The sequence below is a fragment of the Notolabrus celidotus genome, chromosome 3, assembly GCF_009762535.1.
Source record: "Notolabrus celidotus isolate fNotCel1 chromosome 3, fNotCel1.pri, whole genome shotgun sequence".
Taxonomy (NCBI): domain Eukaryota; kingdom Metazoa; phylum Chordata; class Actinopteri; order Labriformes; family Labridae; genus Notolabrus; species Notolabrus celidotus.
The window spans coordinates 13,217,794-13,244,342 of NC_048274.1; the positions used below are offsets into that span (position 1 = coordinate 13,217,794).

Below are 26,549 nucleotides of genomic sequence, written 5' to 3' on the forward strand. Positions count from 1 at the left end.
ATGGGAGGCACCACTCTACCCACACTGACTCTGTTGGTTCTCTCCCTCAGCTGGGCTTGTTTTGCTGAGGAGGATGCAAAGGGTCTCTCTTGCCCCAAACACCAGGAAGCTTTTGATGGCTCTTGCTACGAGTTTGTGGTTCTACAGCGATCCTTCCTTAGTGCCCAAGGATGGTGTGAGCAAGGCGGAGGACACCTAGCTTTTATTCTGAATGATGAAATCCAGCAGTTCCTCCAGAAGCACCTGGAGCAGGAGAAGGACTGGTGGCTTGGGCTCGCACCTGCAGCTCCAAACCTCACACTCGACTCTGCTTCAACTGAGGGTGAGAAAACAAGGGACAGAACAGATACTGCATGACTTACATTGGCCTTAATGGGATTTATATTTTTGCCATAATAGTCTGTTAATTCCTCATAAACCTACCATATCAGAAACTTAGAGTCTAAGTACTTTTCTGCATGAATGAACAACAACTTGGATCCATCCATCAAACAGTAGATTCTTTAATAATGACCACAGCCTCAGCTGCTATCTCAGTAAGCAGCTTGCATGCCCATTGTAAATATCTGTGATGTGTCTGTTGACCAACATTTAGAAGACTGGCACATCTGGATATCTCTCTCAAGCACCTGGAGAATGAGATACAGTTCACATTCATTTGACCTTTTCAAAAAGCTTGTTGTCAAGCAGCCTGATTTACAAATGTGTGTTTATTGCCTTGTGCATAGAAAACGTCCATTCACCTTATCACTAGCTCAGTGAGTTGCTTTGTTGTTTTATGATCCCTGAAATGTTCCTAAACAATATGTTAACCAGGAAGAGGAGATTAGTAAAAAGAAGACCCTGTCTCACTGCTACGTCTGTAGTGGTAACATACCTTAATCGTAACATTCTAAATAAAGGTGGGAAACTAAATGGAATAATATGTTGTAATCTCTCAGGTTCCCTGGCTTGGCTCGACGGCTCAGATGTCAGCTATAATAACTGGGTGAAATTGCCTGATGCACAAGCAGCCTGTGGACATATCCAGAAACATTCAGGCTTCCAGTGGGAAGCCACAGGGAACTGTAGCCAGGAGCTGAGCTTCGTTTGCCAGTTTGGTATGCACTGAATGTTTGCAATGTGCACTACATAAATCAACACTCTTATTTTGGCTTCCCCTCTTTAGTGACTGTTATATTTTTTTGCAGAATCTGGGAAATCAATTGCATGTGACGGCCAAAATGCAACACTGCAGTGTGGCTCAGGTCAGGTCATAGAGGTAGATGACAGCTTCTACGGTCGGAAAACTATTCACTATTGTCGGTCCAAACACGCCACAGCCACACCTACATCCACCCAGGAGGAGTGCAGCTGGGTCGATGTGACAGATTCTGTATCAGGTATGATGTCGTTGTTCAGTAACATGACATGTAGAGTGTTGAGAACCAGGATGTGTTTAACGGGTCTGGTTACTGCTCGATGACATGAAGAATTATTGACATACCATGTTTTCTTGTTCTTTGGTATAGATGATAAAACATATGTTTAAACAAGTTTGGCTTTGTTTTTTAACGGCTCATTAAAAAAATGTAAATTTAGCACAAGTTATTTTTTTGTTTTTGTGATTAACTTGTAAATAGGTTTACTTTATCTGTTTGGCTTTCTCCTTATTGTTAATAATTTATTAAAATAATTAATAGACCAGCTTGTTAAAAGGAAACAGAAACTTGAATGAATGATGGTTGAACAGTGTCATCCATTACAAACCCACTTAAACAATATTCTCGTTTGAAATAATAATATAAATATAAAACTGCAATGTTTTCTTGGTCATTATGTAATTCCAGGTCATTGTCATGGACTGCAGGCTTGCCAGGCTCCGGTGGATGTGAGCTCTTCTGGTGAACCTTGTCCCATGCTGAGGAGTTACCTGTCTGTGGAGTACCACTGCAAAGATGGTTAGATACACATTTTGTCCTTCACTTCCATTCTAAACACAAACATAAATGCATTCTCTCTGAAATAGTACTGTTGATCATTATTATTATTAAACAGAACAGATTGTATTATCAGATTATATAACTTTAGCTGTGCACATTTATTGATATATTGCTTTACAGAGTTTTATCAATGCTAGTTTGGACTTAGTTAAAGTTGCGGCTTCAACCTCAGACCATGTATTGTATGTCTTGTGCTCTCCTTTTAAGATTAAATTACATTTCTTGTCCTTTACTTTTCAACTCCTGTAGCCCCTTCAGCTCATCTTGGAAGTTTACTTTAAACATAGTCATTTTTTTCCTCCATTCTGCAACTAGTGGAGTGAAATTAGATCACCTTTATTATAACAAAAGATGGGAGTATTTTACTGTTTAAAAACACTAAAGCAATGTTTTCATGGTCTGTTTCCCTCTCAGGACTCCACCTGTCCATGAAAAAGCTGGCTGCTGTCTCAGAGGATGTTTCCTTCACTGTGAAGTGGCTCCTTCATCCTTTTCAGGGAAACCTCACATGCACAGTGAACGCTGGAGACGGCCACACCATCGATCCATACAGCCCAGAGGAGTGAGCAAGACTTTGCATTTAGATAGATAGATAGATAGATAGATAGATAGATAGATAGATAGATAGATAGATAGATAGATAGATAGATAGATAGATAGATAGATAGATAGATAGATAGATAGATAGATATGTTTATAAGCTTCTTTTCTACTTGACTGTCTCACAGGATGGAGAGCACTGTGATGCACAAATACAAGCAGCCTGGTGTTTTCATGGTCGGAGTGGAGTGCACCACCAGTGACTGGCACGTTACAGCTCAGAAAGCCATAACCATACAGGAGCCTGTTGGAGAGTTTGGCATCATTAAGTGTTATAGCAGAAATATGTCAACAGATGGTGCTAAATGCAACGCAATTCAAGGTCAGCCTGTTTGGATCCAGGTTGTTGTGGAGGCAGGTGAGTGAGTCTCAACACTACAGAGGATTAATGCCTCCAAACAGCACCAAAACAGTAATGCAATCCTTTCTCTGTAAATAGGTACAAATGTCTCCTACAAAATTCAACGTGAGGATCACGTGGTCGCAAACCTGTCTGTAGAAAGAGGGATCACACCCCACAACTTGACACTGAGCAGAGAGGTGGTAGAGAGGCTTAGACTTGGCTGCAACAACCTGACTCTGATTGCCTCAAACAAAGTCACAGCACAAACAATGTCCTCCCATATGGAGCTGTGTCTGCTGGAGCCTGTTGAAGGCCTTCAGGCCTCCGTGATGGTCAGGGAAGATGTGTGTCCAGACTCCCCTGATCTCATTATTGGTGTTTCATTGGAGCGAGGAGCCCCTGCAGAGCTGCTCTTCACTCTGACTGGAGCCAAGGATAACATCTCTGAGACAAGAGACGTGCTTAACTCCAGCCTACAAGCTTTTACATTCTCTGACCCGCTTGAAGGTACGTGGAGCTCTGGCTGCATGTGAAAACAGTCATCTGTAGTAAGTAGTACATGTGCTTAATACTCCTAAATATAACTTTTTTTGTAAAGGATTGTTGAAGATAAATGTACGAGCCATGAACGCTCTTTCTGTTGCAAATATGGACGTGGATTTGGAGAACATCCGTCAAGCCTGCCAGAACTACTCTGACCTTTCACCAGACACATACGGTGACAGAGTATGTAGCACACTTCATCACCTTTTTTACTGAACTTTATTCAAAATATATAAAGATTTGTTCCTGCTTCTGTGACAGCACCATGACTTTGTTTTCATCTTCAGAATGAGAGTGCTGAGGAATCTGTCGACTTGAAAATTGTTAAGACCCCAGACTCCTTGGTTGATTACAATCAGAGTGTCACACTGAGTGTATCTGGAACTGAATCATTACCCAGCAAAGGACTCACATTCAAATGGAAATGTAGTAAGTAAAACAACAACACAAGCATTATGAGTTGTTTTATGGCAGGTTTAAACAATACAAGAAATTGCAGAGAATGACTAAAACTGAAAAAGAACAGCAAGACTAATAAGTTAGTGTTCTTTACAGAAAGAACATTTTCATGCAAACTATGCATCATTTTTTTTTAGTGTCTTACTTGTCTGACACTGAACACATCAAACCTGCTTTTTTAGCAGCTTCTAAACAGGTTTTCAACAGTATCCACTTTTGAATTGTTTGTGCGCAACTGTCTTTGGCCATCTCCTCATCCAGCCATCTCCCTAAGTCCAAACAAACTTAATTCCCCTCTCCACACTTTAACATTATTACTATCTCTGGCTGTCCGGACACTCGTCTATTTTTCATTTGGTCGCAGAAGATGAGCTTGCAGACACAATTTATCCTCAGCAGTGTCCAACTTCCACTTTTATTCTGTGATTCTTGATACTTTACGCAAAAACATAACTTTAATCTCTCTGTTGTTAATAGTGCTAATATTAAGTTCTTTCTGCTTCTGTCTGTTCAGGAGGAAACTGCAAATGCAGAAGCAAAACAAAGGATGAAACTCATGTCATTGAAAAGGATTGCCTCCCAAATCCATTTGATGTTTTGAAATACGTGTTGACTGTGAGCAGGCCAGCCTGGTTCAGGAAAGGGGTCGACCTGGCTTCAGCTTCAACATGCATCACTGTAACTCCAAAGAAATTCACAAGCGTCACCATCAGGTAAAAGGAGACCATTCTTAATTGAAAAAACAATATATCCAACTTCTTAAATTTAGTCTCTGGATGAATGTGGATGATTCAGTTTAAACGAAAGCAACAGGAAAATATTACAAATCTAAATATTCAAAAAGGCTCATAATTATGTTAATTGTCAATATGTTTCTAATTTAATTTACACCATCAATGCATCCTCAATCCAGTATCAATCTTTCAATAACTTAAACTCGGGTATCTAGCATAAATCAACAGAAAAGTAAATAGTAAGGTAAATAGTGAGGTTCATGGAGTCCGTTTGCACTCACGTCTGATGTCTCTTTGTGTGCCTGGTGCAGTTTGAAGGGGAAAGAGGGAGACTGAAGCCTACAGGGTGAAGTTATATAGACTTGGTGGGAGTAGTAGGAAGGCATGTTGTGATGCAGGGACTGACAGACTTGTGATTTAACAGTAATATATGTATTTGCTCATATTTATAGGGAAGGGGCAGGAGTTGATTTACTGTAGAGCTTCACATGCTTTGAAAGACAGCTTGATTACTATAAAAGTTTTGGACCTAGAATTGAGAACGCTTATATTTAGATACTGTAAGTAGCAGCATACTGCTTATCACATTTCTAATGTATTTACTTTAACTCTTACAGTTGTGAGAATTGCGCTTCAATAAATGTGGAGGACAATGTAAAGCTTAAACTGAGCTGTGGGACGACTTGCCCAGAGGTAGTTTGGTATATTGTGGACCCCAAACCTTTGAAGGTAAGTCTGGTCTAATACTTTTGGCTTATTCTTATCATTATGCCTCAACAGATGAATTTGTAATTCAAACAGTAATTTATGATATTTCTTTCTACCAGGGCAACCTCAAAAAATGTTACTCCAAAGCAGGAACAGGGCCGCCTATAGAGGAGCAGGACGGTAATACTGAGTATGTGGTTCAGAGCAAACATCTAAAGACTTCCAGAGACCACATGCAGAACATCAGTGTGATTGTTTATGGTGCGTTTTTTTATCCCATACACTTAACCATGAATGTTGGTGTTGTTGTTGAAAGGCCATTTTAAAAACAATACCTTCCCCTAACTACATTTTGCTTTCTCAGCTCAATAAAGTTGTTCCTACTTCTCACTTTAAACAATCTTATATTTCTTTATCTAACAGGCAAAGAGCAGCTGGGTTTTGCAAACTTCACTCTACCAATACCAGGCCCTGATCCGACTGAACCACCGGAAAACCCCACCACCGCCACCCCCTCGTGTAGCATCTCTCCTCTATCAGGAACAGTCCTTGATGCTTTTGACATTAATTGTGAAACAAGTTCTTTCTGCTCTAAGGGCTGCGTTTATTGCTTCAAAACAGACACAGGTGAGACTTAAAGATAACTTGATAAGATCTGATACAAAGGAGAAAGAGAGCAAGAAAGGGGAGCAGGGGGAAGAGGACAAAAAAGGCAGGTCAGGCAGTTAAGGTTGAAATAACAGCAGGTTTATTCAGCATCGAATGTAATCATGTAATGCATAAGTGTCCCAGTAGATGAAGGTTTTGAATTTTATTTGACTGAGATGTAAAGTTCTGACTTTTCAGAAATGTGTCTTTTTGTATTAACTCTCTTTAAAGTCTGCAGAGTAAAGAATGCTGAGTTTAGCACCAGGATTCTAGTTTTATATTCATCTTTTTCAGGGAGAAAGTTGACTTCTCTATGAAATAACATGCTTTGCTTGAACAAATGAGTGTCTGTTGCTAATTTGGTCATATAGCAGCATGTGTACAGATAAATGATCATAGCTTGTAAAAGCAGCTCGATTACATTCTCTTTTGTCTTAAAGGCAAACATCTGCGCTGCAGTAACACCAACAAGGTGAAATCTGTCTTCCTGCCTCTCGGAGATAAGAACAACAACCACAGTTTGTCTGTTATTGTGACCGTGCAAAGTGGAGATGAGAAAGCCACCACAACTGTCTTGGCTCAGGTTTGTCATATACATATATCTAAAAGAAATTAGAAAATTCAAATCTTAGTGTTAAGTGTTATTGAGAGACTTTGTATGTTCCTGAAGGTCCTGAAAAGCAGCTCCAGCTCCTCGGTGGAGGCTCTCACATCTGCAGTGAAGGACTCTGTGAGTCAGCTGGAGCAGCAGGGTGTGCTCTCCGGTGAGGCTCTGGGACAGATATTCACCTCGGTTTCTGATATGCTGAATTCAGAGTCTGTCCATGAACAGATAGAAGAAAGGAGGAAGGTAACAGAATGATGCTGAGAGAGGCTTGTAGAATATTATCCTTGGAGTTATCCTTGTGGTGGATGATTGGAGAGAAACTTATGGTTAATCTGTGCTTCCCTCTCTTTCAGCTCAGAGAGCAGATGTTGAACAAAATGAATAGAGTGCTCATGGACACACCCAGCAACACGACACAGGGGGTGCAAGTGACGGCCAGAGCTGTGGCTGGACTGACCCAGCGCCCAGACGAACTCAGTCCCGTTGCTCAGGTACTGCACAGTAAATCAATACAGCAAAATTAGTATATTTGAAGAAGAAACATTTGAAATAAAATCTGCAAATGAGCCAATTCTAATGACATGCAGGAAAATTTAGAATAGAAACCCCTTCGTTAAGAGGCAATACTAATGGATCAATTCAAAATGTAAACACCAATAAATAACAGCATAAAACTCAAGATATTTTAAGTTTGCAAGCTTCATCCTTTAAAGCCATTGCACATGAAGGCTTAAGTCTGACTCATCATCAAAAAACATCAAGAAAACTGGAAACTTTTCATGCACCAAGTCTGTGAAGGCCTGTTTGTGTTGTAGTACAATTCAGAGCAGTATTTCATCTATTTGAACACCAGACCATTTAAAACAGTCTCTTTAGGCCAAAACCTTGAGTAATTCTTTAAATCAAATGCTGTTAGTGTCAAACATGTTCAGCTGCTGCTTTGAAAAATGTAAAAAGATGAACTCTTAAACTCTCTCTTGTTTTTTTCTTCTCCAGGAAGAAGCTGGCTCATTGTTAGTAGACCTCAGCTCCTCCCTCAACTCTCTCAGTGAAAATGAGGACGGTGGTGATGATGGAGAAGTTGTGCAGGCAGCTGCTCCCATAGTTGAAGCAGCCAGTAATATTCTGAATGTTTCATCAAATGTAAGCACAAAACAGATGCTCGTGTAACCAAATGTGTTTGTCTTCAGACCTCTGTCACGATATAATCAAGATGTGATATATTTCCTCAGAGAAAAGTCTCAGATTTTCTTCTTACTGGAATAAGCAATGTTCAGAGTGCTCTGCTGAATAAGAGGAAGCTGAATGGAGAACCTGCCATCATTGATTCTGGTCACATCAGTGTGTACGTCAACAGGTAAGAGATCATGACCTTGTACTTAGGAATGAACTTGGGTTTGCCGCTAAGATCATTCTGGTTCTGCTTCCTTCAGAGTGTCTCCAGGAAACATGCAGGCGCAGGATATAAATGTCCAGAAGAACAGCTCCTCCAGGTTCTCCTTCCCAACGCTGCCTGCTCATATTCTCTCTCCAGAGGAGCCAGTGGATGTCAGAGTGAGTCTGCTGTTGAACAGTTAAGAAGGGAAATAGTTGTTAGCGCTTCTGCTCTGTGTGCAGTAATTACATTTAAATATGCAACAGGAGACAAAGGAGAAATTCAAATTTGGTGAAAATTATATCATCTACAGCTAAATGTACTTTCTTCTAGATGATGAGTTTCGAGACAAACCCATACTCTTGGAAGGATGACAACATCACAGGAACAGTAGGATCTGTCTCCCTCACCAGAATGAACGGCTCCGTCATTCCTGTGGAAAACTTACCTGAAGAGATCGAGGTAACATTTGCCTCAGAGAAACTTTTAATTACTTTACTTTGGAAAGTTTGCAGAACAGTATCTTCTCTGGCTTTTCAGATTCTCTTACCAAGGCTGGATGTCGGGCAGCAGAACAGCACAGTCCTGGACCTTGCCAATTTCAGCACATTAATAATTGATGTCCCCTCGCCGGATGTAACACTGGTGCTGAAAATGGAGCCATCTGAAGACATCTCCTTCATGCTATTCCTGGGATACAAAGATTATCCAAATAGTGAGAATTATGTTGCCAAGACTCAAATCCCACTGGAGAATTCTAAAGAAGGTAAACTAAACTACCAGTTCAACTTTATGTAGCATACATGTAATGGCTGAAAGCTAAATTTAGACTACACTGAACAGAGAGGAAAGAGTGAACTGTTGTGTACTGGTTCTCAGGGATTGATATATTGACCGGCTCGTTACGTATAGGTCTGTTGAATGATCATGCGATGGTGACCTGCAGAATCCCTTGCAAATGCATCATCCTTTTGTTGCTTTTTGGTAAAATTTCAGTCAATAGTCTGCGTTACAGCTTGTTTGTTTTCCATTAACATAACAAAATGATCCCACAATCTCACATTGAGATATTTTCTACACATCCTACACATGAACTTATGTCTGGCTTTACCACAGAGGAGAAATACACCTGGGTGCTGAGTCCTAAAGACAGGACAGGAGATGTTGGAGTTCATTACCTTGTCATGAAGCCCATCGTAGAGCCAGGGGTCAGATCCATCAATGCTACAGTCAGTGTTGTTTCCATTGCTGCTCAGTGTAAATACTGGAACGAAACTGGGTCTACTTGGAGTGAGGATGGCTGCAGGGTGAGTTAATAAAACCACACATCCACAGCAGCTGCATCAACATGTTTCAAAAAGCATGCTGTGAAGTTTGAGCGGCTGCCTCTCTTGTGATTTTTCTGCAGGTTGGGCCCCTCACCACGCCGCTTGTCACTCAGTGCCTCTGTAACCACTTGACTTTCTTCGGCAGCTCTTTCTTCGTCATGCCAAACCTGGTGGACGTTTCACGCACTGCGGAACTTTTTTCTACATTCTCAAACAATCCTGTGGTGGTGTGTTTTGTTGGCGCCATCTTTGCTGCTTATTTCCTGGTGGTTGTGTGGGCACGAAGGAAAGACATCCAGGACTCAGCCAAGGTTATTCTCAGTGAAGACTCGCACTATGATGATTATTTGAAATGTCAAAGCCTTCTTAGGAGGTGAAGTTCAAACTTTACTGCCCGATACAAAAATATCAGCTGAACCTCCTTTAAAAACGTTGCTTGTGAGACCTAAGATAAGATAAGATAAAATAAGATCATACTTTATTGATCCCCGAGGGGAAATTCGGTTGTTTCAGCAACACAGACACATTTTCAAGAGTAGTACAGGAATAATATAATGCAAATAGAGAATACATTTGAATACAGTAAAAGTAAAATATAAAATAGTTTAATTAAATTCAAATGTATAGGTATACAAGTGTTACACAAGGTGTAAATAGTTGTAATTACAGGCAGTAAGCAAATGTTATTCAGTAGTGATAAGATGATATGGTGTGATTATGGTGTGGTTATGTTAGATTGTATTTAATATAAATAAATAAATAAATACATACATACAAATTGGTATGTAGGCAATTGTAAAAAGTTTCATATTAGAAGTTTTGTAGTTTACCTAAAGCATCAGATCCGGATTATCTCCTTGTATGTTTTGTTATATTTAAAGTAGTAAGTAAGTAAGTAAGTAAGTAAGTAAGTAAGTAAGTAAGTAAGTAAGTAAGTAAGTAAGTAAGTAAGTAAGTAAGTAAGTAAGTAAGTAAGTAAGTAAGTAAGTAAGTAAGTAAGTAGGTAGGTAGGTAGGTAGGTAGGTAAGTAAGATTTATTTATAGAGCACCTCTCAAGAACAGAGGTCACAAGGTGCTTTACAACTACAACAACAATAGAAAAACATTAAAAGGCAAAACAGAGATTGCAAATACATAGAAAAACATGACATAAAAACAGACAGATTAAACAAAGGCAAGTCTAAACAGATAGGTCTTCAACTGCTTTTTGAACCTGTCAACAGTGTCCACAGTTCTCAGTTCCAGAGGGAGACTGTTCCAGAGTTTAGGACCAACAACCTGGAAAGCACAGTCTCCTTTAGTTTTTAACCTGGTACGAGGCACAACCAGTAAGTCCTGATCAGAGGACCTCAGAGTCCTGCTGGAGTTATAAGGTTTCAGCAGCTCCCTAATGTAGACTGGAGCTCTCAGTATACAATAACAAGGATTTTAAACTGGATCCTGCATTTAACTGGAAGCCAGTGCATAGAAATGAGGATCGGTGTAACATGAGATCTCCTTGGTTTCGTCAACAGTTTAGCAGCAGCATTTTCGACCACTTGTAGGCAGTCCAAGGATGCATTGCTAAGACATGTACAAGGTGCAGCTCACAGAGTCAGCAGAAAGGTGATCAGAAACCTCACTAAATCAGTTTACCAGTGACCTCTGACCCTCACAGAAAGAAAAGGAGGTTATATTGGACATTTGAGAAACACTTTAGATTTGAAATGTTTCAAAGACATTAACAGTTTTATTTTGTATACAAATGTAAAGAAAACTGTTGTTTTTGTTGAAGTTTGAATACAGTTGTAGTAAATATTATTATTTTCAATCAACAGAACGTTTAAAATGGTGCCTAGTTCTTAATTTTCACAAGTTATATGCTCTTATCACCAACTTGCATAATAATTTGGCACGCTCATTTCTGCAGATTCTGCATTTATTTAAAAATACAGCCAACGTACTTTGAAAAGCATCATTTTAACCACACAGTTGAAGAAATATATTCACTATCTGACTTCTTGACAAATTTGAAAACGACTGTTAACATAGTTTTTAACATATTCACAAAAATACTCACGTGCCTAATAATTGTGCACGCAGTGTATATCCTCACTGCTCCATGTTTAAACGCCTTTCATTGTTTTCTTTTGTCTGATATTTGACACTTGGCTTCACCGCAGTCACCTTTAGTCATTGAATTTGCATGCTCTGAAAACAAAATCTCTGACACTGTGTCTTGACTTTCACTTGTAGGTGAAGATAACAGTACTGGAGGATAATGACCCCTTAGCTGAGTATCGTTACATTCTGAACGTGAGCACAGGGCACCGGCATGGTGCATCCACCTCCTCTCAGGTCAGTGGGTTATGTATAAAGCTCTGATAGAGTCACAGAAACAAACACTGAGTGCTGCTTCTGTTTAGCAGTTATGATGCTGACACTCTCTGTGCATCCTGGTCTCCCCGTTATCTGTTTCAGGTGGCAATAACTCTGCAGGGCACAGAGGGAGAAAGCGAGCCTCACCACCTGACAGACTCTGAGAAGCCGGTGTTTGAGCGGGGTGGGGTGGACATGTTTCTGATGACAACACACTTCTCCCTCGGTGAGCTGCAGAGCGTCAGGCTGTGGCACGACAACTCAGGAGCGCAACCTGCATGGTATGAGTGTGGGGCTGAAGGCCACACCATAATGCCTCACAACACTAGCTTTTACTGCTACTATAAGCACAGAAGATAACTGTTGATTTTTTTAATACAGGTATGTGAACAAAGTCATGGTACAGGATCTGGAGAGTGGTCAGAAATGGCACTTCCTATGTAGTTCCTGGCTGGCTGTAGACGTGGGAGACTGCACTCTTGACAAAGTCTTTCCAGTAGCCACAGAGATGGATCTGAAGAGGTTCAGGTGAGCACAAAAACACTATACCAGGGGATGTGGATTATTTATGTGTCATTAAAGATGCTGTATTTCTCTTAAATCCAATTTTCTAAATACTTCCTAGTAACCTGTTCTTCATGAAGACAGCTAAGGATTTCCGTGACGGTCACATCTGGTTCTCAGTGATCAGTCGGCCTCCGTGCAGCACTTTCACTCGTGTGCAGCGAGTATCCTGCTGTTTTTCCCTTCTGCTGTGCACCATGCTGACCAGCATCATGTTTTGGGGCATCCCTACTGACCCTTCTGAGCAGACCATGGACCTGGGTAATTAAGTTTTGAAGTTTCTTCCATCCACAGAATGCCATGTTAAGATTTACATTTTTTTAGTGGAGACATTTTGAATCAGTTATTCAAATCCTCCCAAGATCAAACAGAACACATTCATGACAACTCAAAACAACTTCATGCTGACAAGAGTTTCTCCAGCTTCTAAACATGTTTTATCATGACAATGACCCGAGGCAGAGAAAGTTTAACTGAGGCAGTAGAGCTGAAGGTTTCATAAGGAGACAATTATTTTTGGTTGTGTAATCTCTTATTCATATTCCTCGATCACATACCTTTAAATTTTATTCACTTTGCAGGTCACATTGAGTTCACCTGGCAACAAGTAATGATTGGAATTCAAAGTTCAATCATCATGTTTCCCATCAATCTCCTCATTGTGAGCATCTTCAGAAACACTCGGCCTCGAGAGAAGAAGGCTGCCAAAACAGACGCATCCAAACAGGCGAAGACTGGTCGGGTGTGTCCCTCACAGACCTCTTCCCCTCAGAAAGAGCTGAAGGACATCACACCAGACACTGTGATCAAAGTGAGGACATGGTTACCCTGCACAGTGATGATGATTTTCTGCTCTATGTGTATGAAGTACCTGATGTTGTTTTTTTCTTCAGGATATTAAGAGGATTGCTCAGTCTCTCTCTAAGGCCATGAAGAGTCCGCTGCCTGATCTGCAGCTCCGGCTCGGTCAGCAGGTGGACATCAACACTCTGCTGTCTCTGGTGGAGGACATTATCAGACAGCAGAACAGGGCGGCTGGAGACTTTTACACGGACAGTGTCAAGAATGATCGCTCCATGATCCTCAGTTTGGGTGCAGTCAATCTCCAAGGTGAACGGCAACAAAGCTTTTACAATGCTCTTCATTATTTGTGTTTCTGTTTTTTATTGGCCTGGCCCTCTAGTAGCACCAGACTCAGAAAGGGCAATAATAATAATAATAATAATAATAATAATAATTTTATTTATAGAGCACTTTTCAAAAATATGTTACAAAATGCTTTACATGGCAACAAAATTTTAAAAAGTGTTAAATTAAATATGAATTAAATATCAAATTCTCAATTTTATACAGTAAAAATAAGGTACCTAGAAATGTAAAAATTAATCCTTTAATATATCTAAAATTATAAAAAAAAAAATCTTTACTCAAGACTTCATTTTGCTTTGCAGAATTTACTTTTGTCTTGCATGTTTTCCTCATGGATCTGGCTTGATTTCTCATTATCTCTTATGCAAAGATTTAAAAATAATGACATATTGTTGTTATTGACTCTGCTTAGGAATGATGTTCCTTTATAATTATAATAATCTTTATTTATATTGCACTTTTCAAAACAGGGTTAAAAGTGCTTTACAAATAAGAAATAAACTAAAAGACAATAAAAGAGAAATGTGAGGAAGACAAATAAAAGGCAATAAAATAATATTTGAAGAGTAAAAAACAACAAAACATTAAAACTGAAAACATTAAAAAAATCAGAAACATAAAAATATAAAATATAATTATACAATCATAGAATCCTACCAGTAATACTGCCTAAAAAAGAATAAAAGCCTCTTGATTAAAACACGCTCAGGAGATATATCTTGTTTTGTTCCTCTTGTTAAAGAAGTCCTGAATGAGGAGGATCACTTAGAAGTTGTTTCTTTGTGTAAATGTCAGTGTAATGGACGTGACGTGACCATATTTTGTGTACAGAGAACATTGGATGGAGCAGCCCAGAGAAGACCTCTGATGATGCTCAGAGGAAGACCACCAACAGCAGGTACCTATACAGGCAGCTGCGACATGTTGAGAAAGAGCTGGATATGCTGGGACCTTCTCGTTTCCCAAATCCAGGCAGCTATAACCGAGCCCTCCAGCAAGTTCAGGGGATGAAGGGTCTCCTGGAGTTCCACCTCCCCTCGTCAAGCCTGGAAGGAGAACAGCTGGACCGCAGTCCCAGTCCTGAAGAGACTGAGGATGGAAAATCCAGCAAGAAGTGCTGCCAAGGCGGGCTGCCATGGTGGTTTGTGTTTGTCGGCTGGATGCTGGTGATTGCAACCAGCTGTGTGTCGGGATACTTCACCATGATGTACGGGCTGACGTACGGGAAAGACCGCTCCATTAGCTGGCTGATCTCCATGGTGGTCTCCTTCGTTGAAAGCCTCTTCATCACTCAACCTCTGAAGGTGAAAACAGTTCATGGCTAGAAGTTACAGACAGAAGTTACAGACTGGGAACTTTACAATTGATAGATAAGATTTCACAAAGTGGTCTTAAGATTTTTCTTTTTCAGTTTCTTTCAAGATTTCTTTTTGATAAAAGCGTATCTGTTTGCATAGAGATTAAATAGTTCAGCTAGTGCCATATATGCAAACTCATTTTACCTCTTATAATAAGGCCCAATAGAGTCTCAGAGTTTCTTTAAAAGCTTTGTTAACAGAGCAAGTCCCTGAGCAACGGCCTCAAAGTGCCTCTTAGAAGGCCAAATAATGAACTCAACATATTCTAAAATAACTAGATATTACACTGAAATAAACAAACAAATCAAACCTCATAATGTCACGTTTAAGGGAAACAAAAGGAAGAGGACCCAGAGTGCAGGCTAATAAAAAAGTATTTGATCAACCAAAACCAAGTCAAAACAAAATTTACTTCAAACAGAAACCACAGAAGAAACACTGGAGAATACTAGAATATGCAGGGTATACATTCTCAGGGAAGATGACTGACACAGAAGGGAGGAAACTCAGAGATTAAATATTGACAGGGGCAATCAGACAGAAGGAACAAGTAATTCAAAATAAAACAGGAAGCACATGAGACTGAACTAAGAAGCACAAGAGAAAATACATACATAAGGAATAAAGAAAACAAGACATGAAACACAGGGTAAAAGACTACAAATAACAGAGGGAGAACAATAAACAAATCATAACAAAAGCAAGTTGTGACACATAAGATGATAAAAATATGAACGAAAAAAAGGGCCAAGTAAAATTTAGAAAGCAAGCCAGATTAGGTCTTTGATAAAATACATTTTAGAGGCTAAAATAATTGAATTAAAATAATAAAATAATTTAACTGGTTACATTTTTTAAATCTAGAATATTTCAAAACATGCTTTCACGTCTCTCCACATACAGTATGTATTGTATTTGTAATATATGGATTGACATAAGGTCCTCCTGTAATGAAACCTGAAAATCTTCTGTCACAGGTTCTGGGGTTTGCTGCGTTCTTTGCTCTGGTTCTAAAGAAAGTTGACCAGGAGGAGTATGGAGAGCCTCAGATAGATGATAGTCTCGGAAACACAGGTATTGTTTCGTTCTTGGTTCCTATTTTCCTTCTATAATTTGTGTCGGATAAAAAAGAGTGAGTATATAACATCCCTCTCTCAGATGATCCAGACATGGTCCGCGCAGCCAGAAGAGACAGCACTTGTAGTTTCTATCAGCCACCACCTCCCACTGACATCGAGAGGATGAGGAGCAACATGATTAAAGAACAGAGAGTCTTTGCCCTCATCAGGGAGATTCTTAGTAGGATCATCACTTTGATACTTTGATACTTTGATACTTTGGAGGCAATATAACACATTCTGAATGCTGATGTGAGATATCTGTTTCTGACGCAGCCTACATGGGATTTATGTGGATGCTGCTCCTGGTGGCGTACGGTCAGAGGGACCCCAACGCTTACTTTCTGACCCAACACATTCGACAGAGCTTCAGCAGAGGGGTCTCAGACAGTATGAGCATTCAGGGTGTGTTTGACTGGGCAAACACAACTCTGCTGAGCAGCCTGTTTGGAGAGTACCCAGGTCAGTATGTTGTAAACTTATGTGATGTCACACTCGCATGACTTCTTTGCATGAACTCCCTTTGAAAATGGTGCACTTTTTGTGCTTATGTCAACATTGAAGACATATGCATTTAACAAAATAATCCAGCAAAAACTGACTTATTGTAAAAGTTCTCTTTCCTTCAAATACCTGCGTCTCGTCACAGGATTCATCACAGATGGAAACTCTAAGCTGGTGGGTAGCGCTCGCCTTCGCCAGGTGAGGGTGCAAAAAGACTCCTGCACTGTGGCCCCCTCTATGCAGCACTCATCAAAAGACTGTCACGCCCCATACTCATGGGAGCTGGAGGACATGGGCTCCTACACCCCAGGCTGGAGTGACCTCCTGCAAGATAACTCCACTCTGAACCTTGAAAGTGCCTGGACGTACCAGTCTCAGGGAAAACTGAGGGTTCTGCCCATCTGGGGCAGCGTGAGGCTCTACAGAGGAGGAGGGTTTGTGGTGGATCTGGGGCCAGATTTACAAAATTCAAGCAGGTAAGCTGCAAAACAATTGAATAAACTTAGTTGAATGAGACGGGGATGATAAAAAGTTATAGATAGACTGGTGACTGCAATTACTATTTATTAGATTAGATCAGATTAGATCAACTTTATTGATCCCCATCTGGGGAAATTATTCTGCTCCAGACAGGGGAGTACAACAATGTAAATACAATAAAAAAAATAAAAAATAAAAAAATATATATATATATATATATATAATTTAATAATAATAATAATAAGAAGAAGAAGAAGAAGAAGAAGAAGAAGGAGGAGGAGGAGGATTATTATTATTATTATTATTATTATTATTATTATTATAAAATGAAATAAAATAAAATAAAACAAAATAAATAATAGTTAAATTTTATTATTTATTTTATTTTTGAATATTATATATATATATATATATATATATATATATATATATATATATATATTTAAATTGAATATAGAAATTATTACAAATATCTTATCTCTATCTTGAATGGATAGTAAGGTAAGTTCTTGCACGGATAAAACTGCACCAAGTTTCTATGTACACACACACTGCATAAAAAACACAAAAAGTGTGATTCAAATCTGGCATGGTTACAATCTGGGTGTGAATCATAAGTAATTATTATCAATATAAATATAATTCTAATAATATTCATAAAATGAATATCAAACAAAAAAGTAAAAAGTTTTTAGGTCCCAGCTTCTAAACTTTTTGGAAACTCTATCAATAAATATCAACTGTTTACTTTTTAGTCTTAGGACAAAATATACACGCCTTCAGAAAACTTAATAGAAAAAAAACAGATCAATTATTCAGTGCTGAAAGTAATTGTTAGGGGCGCCGTTGGTCTAGTGGTTTAAGTGTGTCCCATTTACAGAGGCTATAGTCCTCGTCACAGCAGACTCAGGTCCAACTCCTGGCCTCAACCATCTTCCCCCACTCTCTACTCCTCGCATTTCCTGTCACTGTCCATTAACGGTGAAAAGGCCCATAAAAATATCTTAAAAAGAAAAAGAAAGTACAGTCAAAGCTTCATTCAAATTCAGATTAAAACAGATATTCTTTGTCTTCCTTTAAGAACTCAAATCAAAGAAGAACTCTTTAAACACCTTGGAATTAAATTATTGAAGCAATAACCTATACACCAGGGAATTCATGATTATTGCACATCATGCCCATCATGTCTCCACATGTAAAACATAATTAATTCCTGTAACTTAACCATGTTCTGCTCTTTGTAGAACCCTTCAGTACCTTTACGACAACACCTGGTTTGACGTGTACACCCAAGCCATCTTTGTGGAGTTCACTGTGTACAACGCTAACGTCAACCTCTTCTGCATTGTTACACTCTTGCTGGAGACCACAGCCATAGGTACACTCAGTAGTCCATGCCCACTCACTGTGACAGTTCACACGTGAAGAGAATTGTGTTTCAGTCTGTAACTCTGTGTTTATCTTCCAGGAGCTTTCCAGTTTCGCAGTGAGCTTCAGAATGTGCGTCTTTACCCAGCGACCGGCGGCCTTCACATCTTCGTCATGGCATCTGAAGTCATCTACTTCCTTTTTGTCATCTATTACATGTTTGTCCAGGTATGAACTCCTGCACCATGAATTAGTAGAGATTAAAAAAGAAGTTGTTCCCAAAATCATCCTTCATCAAATACCCTCTGCCTGACAGGGAAAGCTGATGAAGCAACACAGATGGGCTTATTTTAAGAGTAAGTGGAACCTGCTTGAGTTGGCGATCATCATCCTCAGCTGGAGTGCATTGTCCGTCTTCATCAAGAGGACTCTACTGGGAATAAGGGACGTGGAGTACTACCAGAACAACAGAGATCAGTAAGCAGCTATGTGGTACAGTTCTTGCTTTATGCTAAAGGGTTATCTTAACTTTTAACACTTTTAATACTTTTGCTCTTTTCAAATATGCTCTGATAACTTTGGAATAATATTTTATCTAAACTTTATGTAACCAGGATGTCTCTTGAGATTACATATCTTTTTTTAAGGGAGACTTGGCAAGATAGCACACCATTACAAAAGAGCATGTAATGGTTATCAATGCGGATTTAGCCTAATGGTTACATTGCACACCCATATAGCGGGCAGCCCAGTTTTAATTCCAGCCTGCAGCCCAGCTCCTGCATGTCATTCCCCCACCCTCGCTCCCAGTTTCCTTCTCTATACACTGTCAGGGTTCCCACTCTTTTCCAGAGATCATTTTCCAGGACATTTCCAGGACATTTTCATTGATGATCAAGCTGGTATGACAGTCTAAATTTAGTTCCTAATTTAGTTCCTAAATAGTCTAATATGTTCCTCTACATTGGAAGTCTACATTGAAAGACATGTAGTCTAGGAGTCTAGGAGTTTCTGTGCAGTTGTGTCGCTCTTTTTGTTCCGTTTGTTTTCACTATCGGGAGTTTGCACTCCTACTAGCTAGAGCAGGGGTTCTCAAACTTTTTGGATCCAGGGACCCCTTACAGGTGAGAAAATTGTCCAAGGACCCCCTCATAATTGTAACACAGATTAAGCACATTAGTGATGTGTCATGATCAAAAGCTGCGGCTCTGAGAGCCGATGCTTTATAATGAATCAGAAGAGCCGGCTCGCATCGAGAGAGAGCCGGCTCACAGTTTTTTTTGCCCTTTCGTTTTTTTCTCACAGTGCTCAACCCCAGCTCTGCTCACAGCAGAACTTTGTGTTGATTGATCAGCTTGGCAGCCATGCAGCCAATCACATGTGAGGATATAAGATACAGGTGATGGAGGGGAGGCTCTGTATCGTGGCTTCATCTGTTCCTTCAGAGAGAGTCTTCTTGAAGACCAGGCAAATACTCACTGAGAGGAGAAATCAGATCAGCCCATACAAGCTGAGGCATCGGATTTTTCTCAATGCCAACCTGAGGACATTAATAAAGTTTGCTTGAGTTTGGTTCTGGTTCTGTTTGCTTGAGTTTGGTTCTGGTTCTGGTTCGGTTCTGGTTCGGTCTTGTACGGTTCTGGCACGGTTCTGGTTCGGTTCGGTTCGGTTCTGGTTAAGTTCTGGTTAAGTTCTGGGTCAGTTCTGGTTCGGTTCTGGTTCGGTTCTGGTTCTGGTTCGGTGCGGTTCTGGTTCGGTTCTGGTTCGGGTTCAGTTCTGGTTCAGTTCTGGTTCGATTCTGGTTAAGTTCTGGTTCGGTTCTTGTACGGTTCTGGCACGGTTCTGGTTCGGTTCGGTTCTGGTTCGGTTCTGGTTTAGTTCTGGTTCGGTTCTGGTTCGGTTCTGGTTCGGTTCTGGTTCGGTTCTGGAACGTTCTGGTTCGGTTCTGGTTCGGTTCTGGTTGAGTTTGGTTCGGTTCTGGTTCGGTTCTGGTTTAGTTCTGGTTCGGTTCTGGTTTAGTTCTGGAACATTCTGGTTCGGTTCTGGTTCGGTCCTGGTTGAGTTTGGTTCGGTTCTGGTTTGGTTCTGGCACGATTCTGGTTTGGTTCTGGCATGATTCTGGTTCGGTTCGCTTCGGTTCTGGTTCAGTTCTGGTACGTTCTGTTTCGGGTCTGGTTCGGTTCTGGTTATGTTTGTATGAGTTTGGTTCTGGTTCTGTTTACTTAAGTTTCGTACTGGTTCTAACCCTAACCCTAATCCGAACCCTAACCCGCACCCTAACCCTAATCCGAACCCTGACCCTAATCCGAACCCTAACCCTAACCCGAACCATAACCCTAATCCAAACCCTGACCCTAATCCGAACCCTAACCCTAATCCGAACCCTAACCCTAACCCTAATCCGAACCCTAACCCTAACCCTAATCCGAACCCTAACCCTAAACCTAACCCTAATCTGAACCCTAACCCTAACCCTAATCCGAACCCTAACCCTAAACCTAACCCTAAACCTAACCCTAATCCGAACCCTAACCCTAATCCGAACCCTAACCCTAACCCTACTCCGAACCTTAACCCTAACTCTGATCCGAACCCTAACCCTAACCCTAATCTGAACCCTAATCCTAAACCTAACCCTAATCCTAACCCTAACCCTAACCCTAATCCGAACCCTAACCCTAACCCTAATCCTAACCCTAACCCTAACCCTAACCCTAACCCTAACCCTATTCCTAACCCTAACCTTAACCCTAACCCTAACCCTAATCCGAACCGTAACCCTAATCCGAACCCTAACCCTAACCCTAATCCGAACCCTAACCCTAACCCGAACCATAACCCTAATCCAAACCCTGACCCTAATCCGAACCCTAACCCTAATCCGAACCCTAACCCTAATCCGAACCCTAACCCTAACCCTAATCCGAACCCTAACCCTAACCCTAATCCGAACCCTAACCCTAAACCTAACCCTAATCTGAACCCTAACCCTAACCCTAATCCGCACCCTAACCCTAACCCTAATCCGAACCCTAACCCTAAACCTAACCCTAAGCCTAACCCTAATCCGAACCCTAACCCTAATCCGAACCCTAACCCTAACCCTACTCCGAACCTTAACCCTAACTCTGATCCGAACCCTAACCCTAACCCTAATCTGAACCCTAATCCTAAACCTAACCCTAATCCTAACCCTAACCCTAACCCTAATCCGAACCCTAAGACTAACCCTAATCCTAACCCTAACCCTAACCCTAACCCTAACCCTATTCCTAACCCTAACCTTAACCCTAACCCTAATCCGAACCGTAACCCTAATCCGAACCCTAACCCTAACCCTACTCCGAACCTTAACCCTATCCCTAATCCGAACCCTAACCCTAACCCTAATCCGAACCCTAACCCTAAACCTAACCCTAATCTGAACCCTAACCCTAACCCTAATCCGCACCCTAACCCTAACCCTAATCCGAACCCTAACCCTAAACCTAACCCTAAACCTAACCCTAATCCGAACCCTAACCCTAATCCGAACCCTAACCCTAACCCTACTCCGAACCTTAACCCTAACTCTGATCCGAACCCTAACCCTAACCCTAATCTGAACCCTAATCCTAAGACTAACCCTAATCCTAACCCTAACCCTAACCCTAATCCGAACCCTAAGACTAACCCTAATCCTAACCCTAACCCTAACCCTAACCCTAACCCTATTCCTAACCCTAACCTTAACCCTAACCCTAATCCGAACCCTAACCCTAATCCGAACCCTAAGACTAACCCTAATCCTAACCCTAACCCTAACCCTAACCCTATTCCTAACCCTAACCTTAACCCTAACCCTAATCCGAACCGTAACCCTAATCCGAACCCTAACCCTAACCCTACTCCGAACCTTAACCCTATCCCTAATCCGAACCCTAACCCTAACCCTAATCCGAACCCTAACCCTAACCCTAATCTGAACTCTAATTCTAAACCTAACCCTAACCCTAACCTTAACCCTAACCCTAACCCTAATCCGAACCCTAACCCTAACCCTAAACCTAACCCTAACCCTAATCTGAACCCTAACACTAACCCTAATCCGAACCCTAACCCTAACCCTAACCCTAATCCGAACCCTAACCCTAACCCTAAACCTAACCCTAACCCTAATCTGAACCCTAACCCTAACCCTAACCCTAACCCTAACCCTAACCCTAATCCGAACCCTAACCCTAACCCTAATCTGAACCCTAACCCTAACCCTAACCCTAACCCTAATCTGAACCCTAACACTAACCCTAATCACAACCCTAATCTGAACCCTAACCCTAACCCTAACCCTAATCCTAACCCTAACCTTAATCTGAACCCTAACCCTAACCCTAATCCTAACCCTAACCCTAATCACAACCCTAACCCTAATCTGAACCCTAACCCTAACCCTAATCCTAACCCTAACCCTAACCCTAATCTCAACCCTTACCCTAACCCTAACCCTAACCCTAATCCTAACACTAATCCTAACCCTAACCCTAACCCTAATCCTAACCCTAACCCTAATCTTAACCCTAACCCTAATCACAACCCTAACCCTATCCCTAATCACAACCCTAACCCTAATCTGAACCCTAACCCTAACCCTAACCCTAATCCTAACCCTAATCCTAACCCTAACCCTAACCCTAATCCTAACCCTAACCTTAATCTGAACCCTAATCCTAACCCTAATCCTAACCCTAACCCTAATCTTAACCCTAACCCTAATCACAACCCTAACCTTAATCTGAACCCTAACCCTAACCCTAATCCTAACCCTAACCCTAATCTGAACCCTAACCCTAACCCTAACCCTAACCCTAATCCTAGCCCTAACCCTAACCCTAACCCTAATCTCAACCCTAACCCTAACCCTAACCCTAACCCTAACCCTAACCCTAATCCTAACCCTAATCCTAACCCTAACCCTAACCCTAATCCTAACCCTAATCCTAACCCTAACCCTAATCTTAACCCTAACCCTAATCGTAACCTAACCCTAGGATCAGGGTGAGAATGGTTTTGTAACAGAAATGCACAAAATTGGGCAATTATAAGGCTGCTCATAAGAACACGGTACCTTAAAGTGTTTTCAACACAAACCATTAGTTTTTGCAAAATTAAGGTAAAATATACGGCAACAAAAGATCCTAAATTAAGAGCCGTTCGGGAGTCGAAAGAGCCGGCTCTTCTTTGGGAGCCGAGTTAAAAGAGACGGCTCACTGAAAAGAGCCGAAGTTCCCATCACTAAAGCACATGCTTACTACAATTTGCACTCTTAGTTGCCCTTGGAACTATTTGTATTGTAAAACGTATCAATGTAAATACTTCAGACCTGTACCATAGTGATAAACAGATAACACTTCAATTTGAATCAAGTAAATACCACTTGTATCCTTTAAAACAGAGGGTCATTTCATTCCTTGTGGACTCAACATGACAGCATTTATACTTTTCAAGTAATTGATCTTAAACCCTTTCAGAAAATTAACAGTAGCAAAACTCACATATCCCTTCGAGCCACCAAATGGTATCATAACAATGGTGTATGCTGTTTGTAATGACACAGCACAATTTTATAATTTATTAGAAATTTATTCAAATTATTTCACGGACCCCCACGCTATGGTTCACGGACCCCCAGGGGTCCCAGGACCCCACTTTGAGAACAACTGAGCTAGAGTACGGTAATTGAGCTATCAGCCCGACTCCGCTGGTCACGCTATAACTTAAATATAAGACTCTTTGAATCAAAAGAGCACTCTACAAGGTTAATGTACCATAAAACTAGACAATATACCCCTGTTTTCTGTGAATGCATGATTATGAAGTGAAGGAGAAAAGATGTGAAAAAAGTTGTGCAGTGTCGCTGTCTTTTCCAGCACAGCGTGCACTCAACTTTCAATGAATGGGGATGTGTTTTGTTAATCGGGTCAGGTCGCACGCAGCCATGTTGGAATAAATTTCCAGGACTATATGTGCTTTTCCAGGACATTTTACTTTTTCTCCCATTTTCCAGGTGTTTTCCAGTACTGGAAAACTGGTCAACTGTTTTCCAGGTTTTCCAGATTTTCCAGGATGCGTGGGAACCCTGCACTGTTCTCTCCTCTCTATAAAAGATGAAAAAGCCCCCAAAAATTAAATGATCAAAAGAAATACATAAATAAAAAATAAAAAAGAGCATGTTATAGTAACAATCACTGATTTAAAACCTGATTCATTAAGGTGAGATCTGGCAACCTCAGATTAACACAGAAGCATGTGAGGGAAATATTTGACGATCAATTATTAAATGTTTCTAGGGCAGTTAGAAGAAAGTTAGCATTATCTGACAGAATATAGAGCAAAATACTGTCAAAAATCATGACATCTCACACCATAACCTCAGAAGATTATCTATTTTTAACCTCTAGAAATAAATATTTACTCTGAGAATCAGTCAGTGAAAAGAAATTGAACTGATTACATTAGAAATCATCACTCAGTAAATTATTATCTCCTTAATTTAAGCAAAACCTTTCAAAAGATAGTTAAAACAAGGCTCTGTCTTTTTATACTGTGTTTCCAGATATGCTAGTTTCCATGAGACAGCCAAGGCCGATGCAGCGCTTGGGTATCTGATTGCCTTCTTGGTGCTTTTAGCTACAGTCAAACTGTGGCACCTGCTGAGACTGAACCCGAAGCTGCACATGATCACGGCCACACTGCAGCGAGCATGGACTGATATTTCAGGCTTCCTGGTGGTCATGACCATCATGTTCTTGGCCTACTCCATCGCTGTGAGCATTTTCCCACACTTAACATCAACATTGGTATACTTAATGAAATAGATCACACATTTAAAAGATTGGTGTTAACACAGGGATGACTCTGTACTTTCAGTCTAACTTGATGTACGGCTGGAAGCTGTACTCCTATCGAACTCTGCTGGATGCTGCATTGACGATGATCAGCCTGCAGCTTGGCATCTTTAACTACGAAGAGGTTTGTGAGACACTTTTATAATACCATGCATAAAATGCAGCCCTTTCTCACAGTGTCTGTCTTCCCTCTGATTCTTTAGGTTCTAGATTATAATCCAGTGATTGGTGCCTTCCTTATCGGCACCTGCATCGTGTTCATGACCTTTGTGGTGCTGAACCTCTTCATCTCTGTCATTCTGGTGGCATTCAGTCAAGAGCAGATCCATCACAAGGTAACTCATCCATGCTGAGTCTGAAATGTCTTATTGTTTATGTAAAGTGTGATCTTACCAGAAAAGAAGCATCCCCCCTGATTTATGCATATTACTCATTCTTCCTCCAGCCATCAGAGGAGGAAGAGATTGTGGACCTGATGTTGATGAAAATCTGCAGTTTGTTTGGAGTTAAATGTAAGAAACAAGGCGGCGAAGGCCAAACAGAGGGGCCAGGTGTTTCATCTGCTTCAAATAACGGACTCTCGACCATTTCTTCTGGGAATTTCCACGATGGCTGAAACATTCTTCCACTCAGATTCAAAAATTGCTTGCCATAATGTGCTTTGTGGTTGCTTTTCACTGAATGTTGCAAATCTAAAAACTACTGGCATTCTCTCTAACTGCTGCATAATTGTCCTATTACAGGAAAAGGCAAAAAGAAAGTGAGAATAACCCTTATGTGAAGTACTGATGCACTGTATTTAGGCTGTAGTATATTTTAATAAATAAATAGATGCTTGTTCTGTGAATAATATCGTGATTTTTTTATTTTTTCTTGTGAAAAATTGCTGATTAATCTGATTAAAACAATAAGCTTTATGTGTTTAACGTAACTTCTATTAGCTGTCAGAAAAAATTGATCGCCATTGGCCAATAGTTATAACCAGCCGTTTGTTATGAAACAAGATGAAGCTTTAGATATCATTCACTGAATGCTACGTCATAGACCGGGGTATCAAAGACTCCTATCATCTGACAACAGGAGCACACTACGCAATAATGGCTTTAATAATAACACTACAGTTCTTGAAGCATATGATACAACTACCTCTGGATGTTATCACATTCAACAAGACATCATCTGTTTAAAGTCATAATAAATAGTAATGTGTAATAAGATCTGGAGATCTGAAAACCATAAACAGGAGAGCCCATGTGATATGTATTGCCAGGTGTCTCAACATGCTTATTCGACATTTTACAGTGATGCACAAACCTTTAAGAAAAGCAAAACAAAGTTAAATATACATGATATATTTCGTGACTGGATACATGTGAATATAAGTTATCTTCTTTGGTAGTTTCTACCTCTGCAATGCAATGTTATCAAGTATAATTAAA

General features: G+C 40.5%; 1 protein-coding gene across 1 annotated transcript; it reads left to right on the forward strand.

Moving 5' to 3' along the window:
* On the forward strand, positions 1 to 25,957 carry LOC117810459 (polycystic kidney disease protein 1-like 2). The gene is made up of 41 exons (XM_034680305.1): positions 1 to 322; positions 942 to 1,100; positions 1,191 to 1,382; positions 1,830 to 1,940; positions 2,397 to 2,544; positions 2,711 to 2,940; positions 3,022 to 3,432; positions 3,524 to 3,651; positions 3,756 to 3,897; positions 4,442 to 4,640; positions 5,279 to 5,390; positions 5,489 to 5,630; positions 5,793 to 5,996; positions 6,458 to 6,600; positions 6,688 to 6,867; positions 6,978 to 7,115; positions 7,621 to 7,767; positions 7,857 to 7,981; positions 8,058 to 8,178; positions 8,333 to 8,461; positions 8,540 to 8,765; positions 9,116 to 9,306; positions 9,408 to 9,638; positions 11,563 to 11,664; positions 11,788 to 11,966; positions 12,067 to 12,213; positions 12,311 to 12,510; positions 12,831 to 13,060; positions 13,143 to 13,359; positions 14,230 to 14,702; positions 15,734 to 15,830; positions 15,915 to 16,055; positions 16,151 to 16,336; positions 16,524 to 16,854; positions 18,103 to 18,236; positions 18,327 to 18,454; positions 18,543 to 18,703; positions 24,819 to 25,029; positions 25,133 to 25,234; positions 25,314 to 25,445; positions 25,556 to 25,957. Exons 1-41 carry the CDS (start codon positions 1 to 3, stop codon positions 25,724 to 25,726), a joined length of 7,473 nt encoding a protein of 2,490 aa, XP_034536196.1. The 3' UTR covers positions 25,727 to 25,957.
* Positions 25,958 to 26,549: the final 592 nt, after the last annotated feature.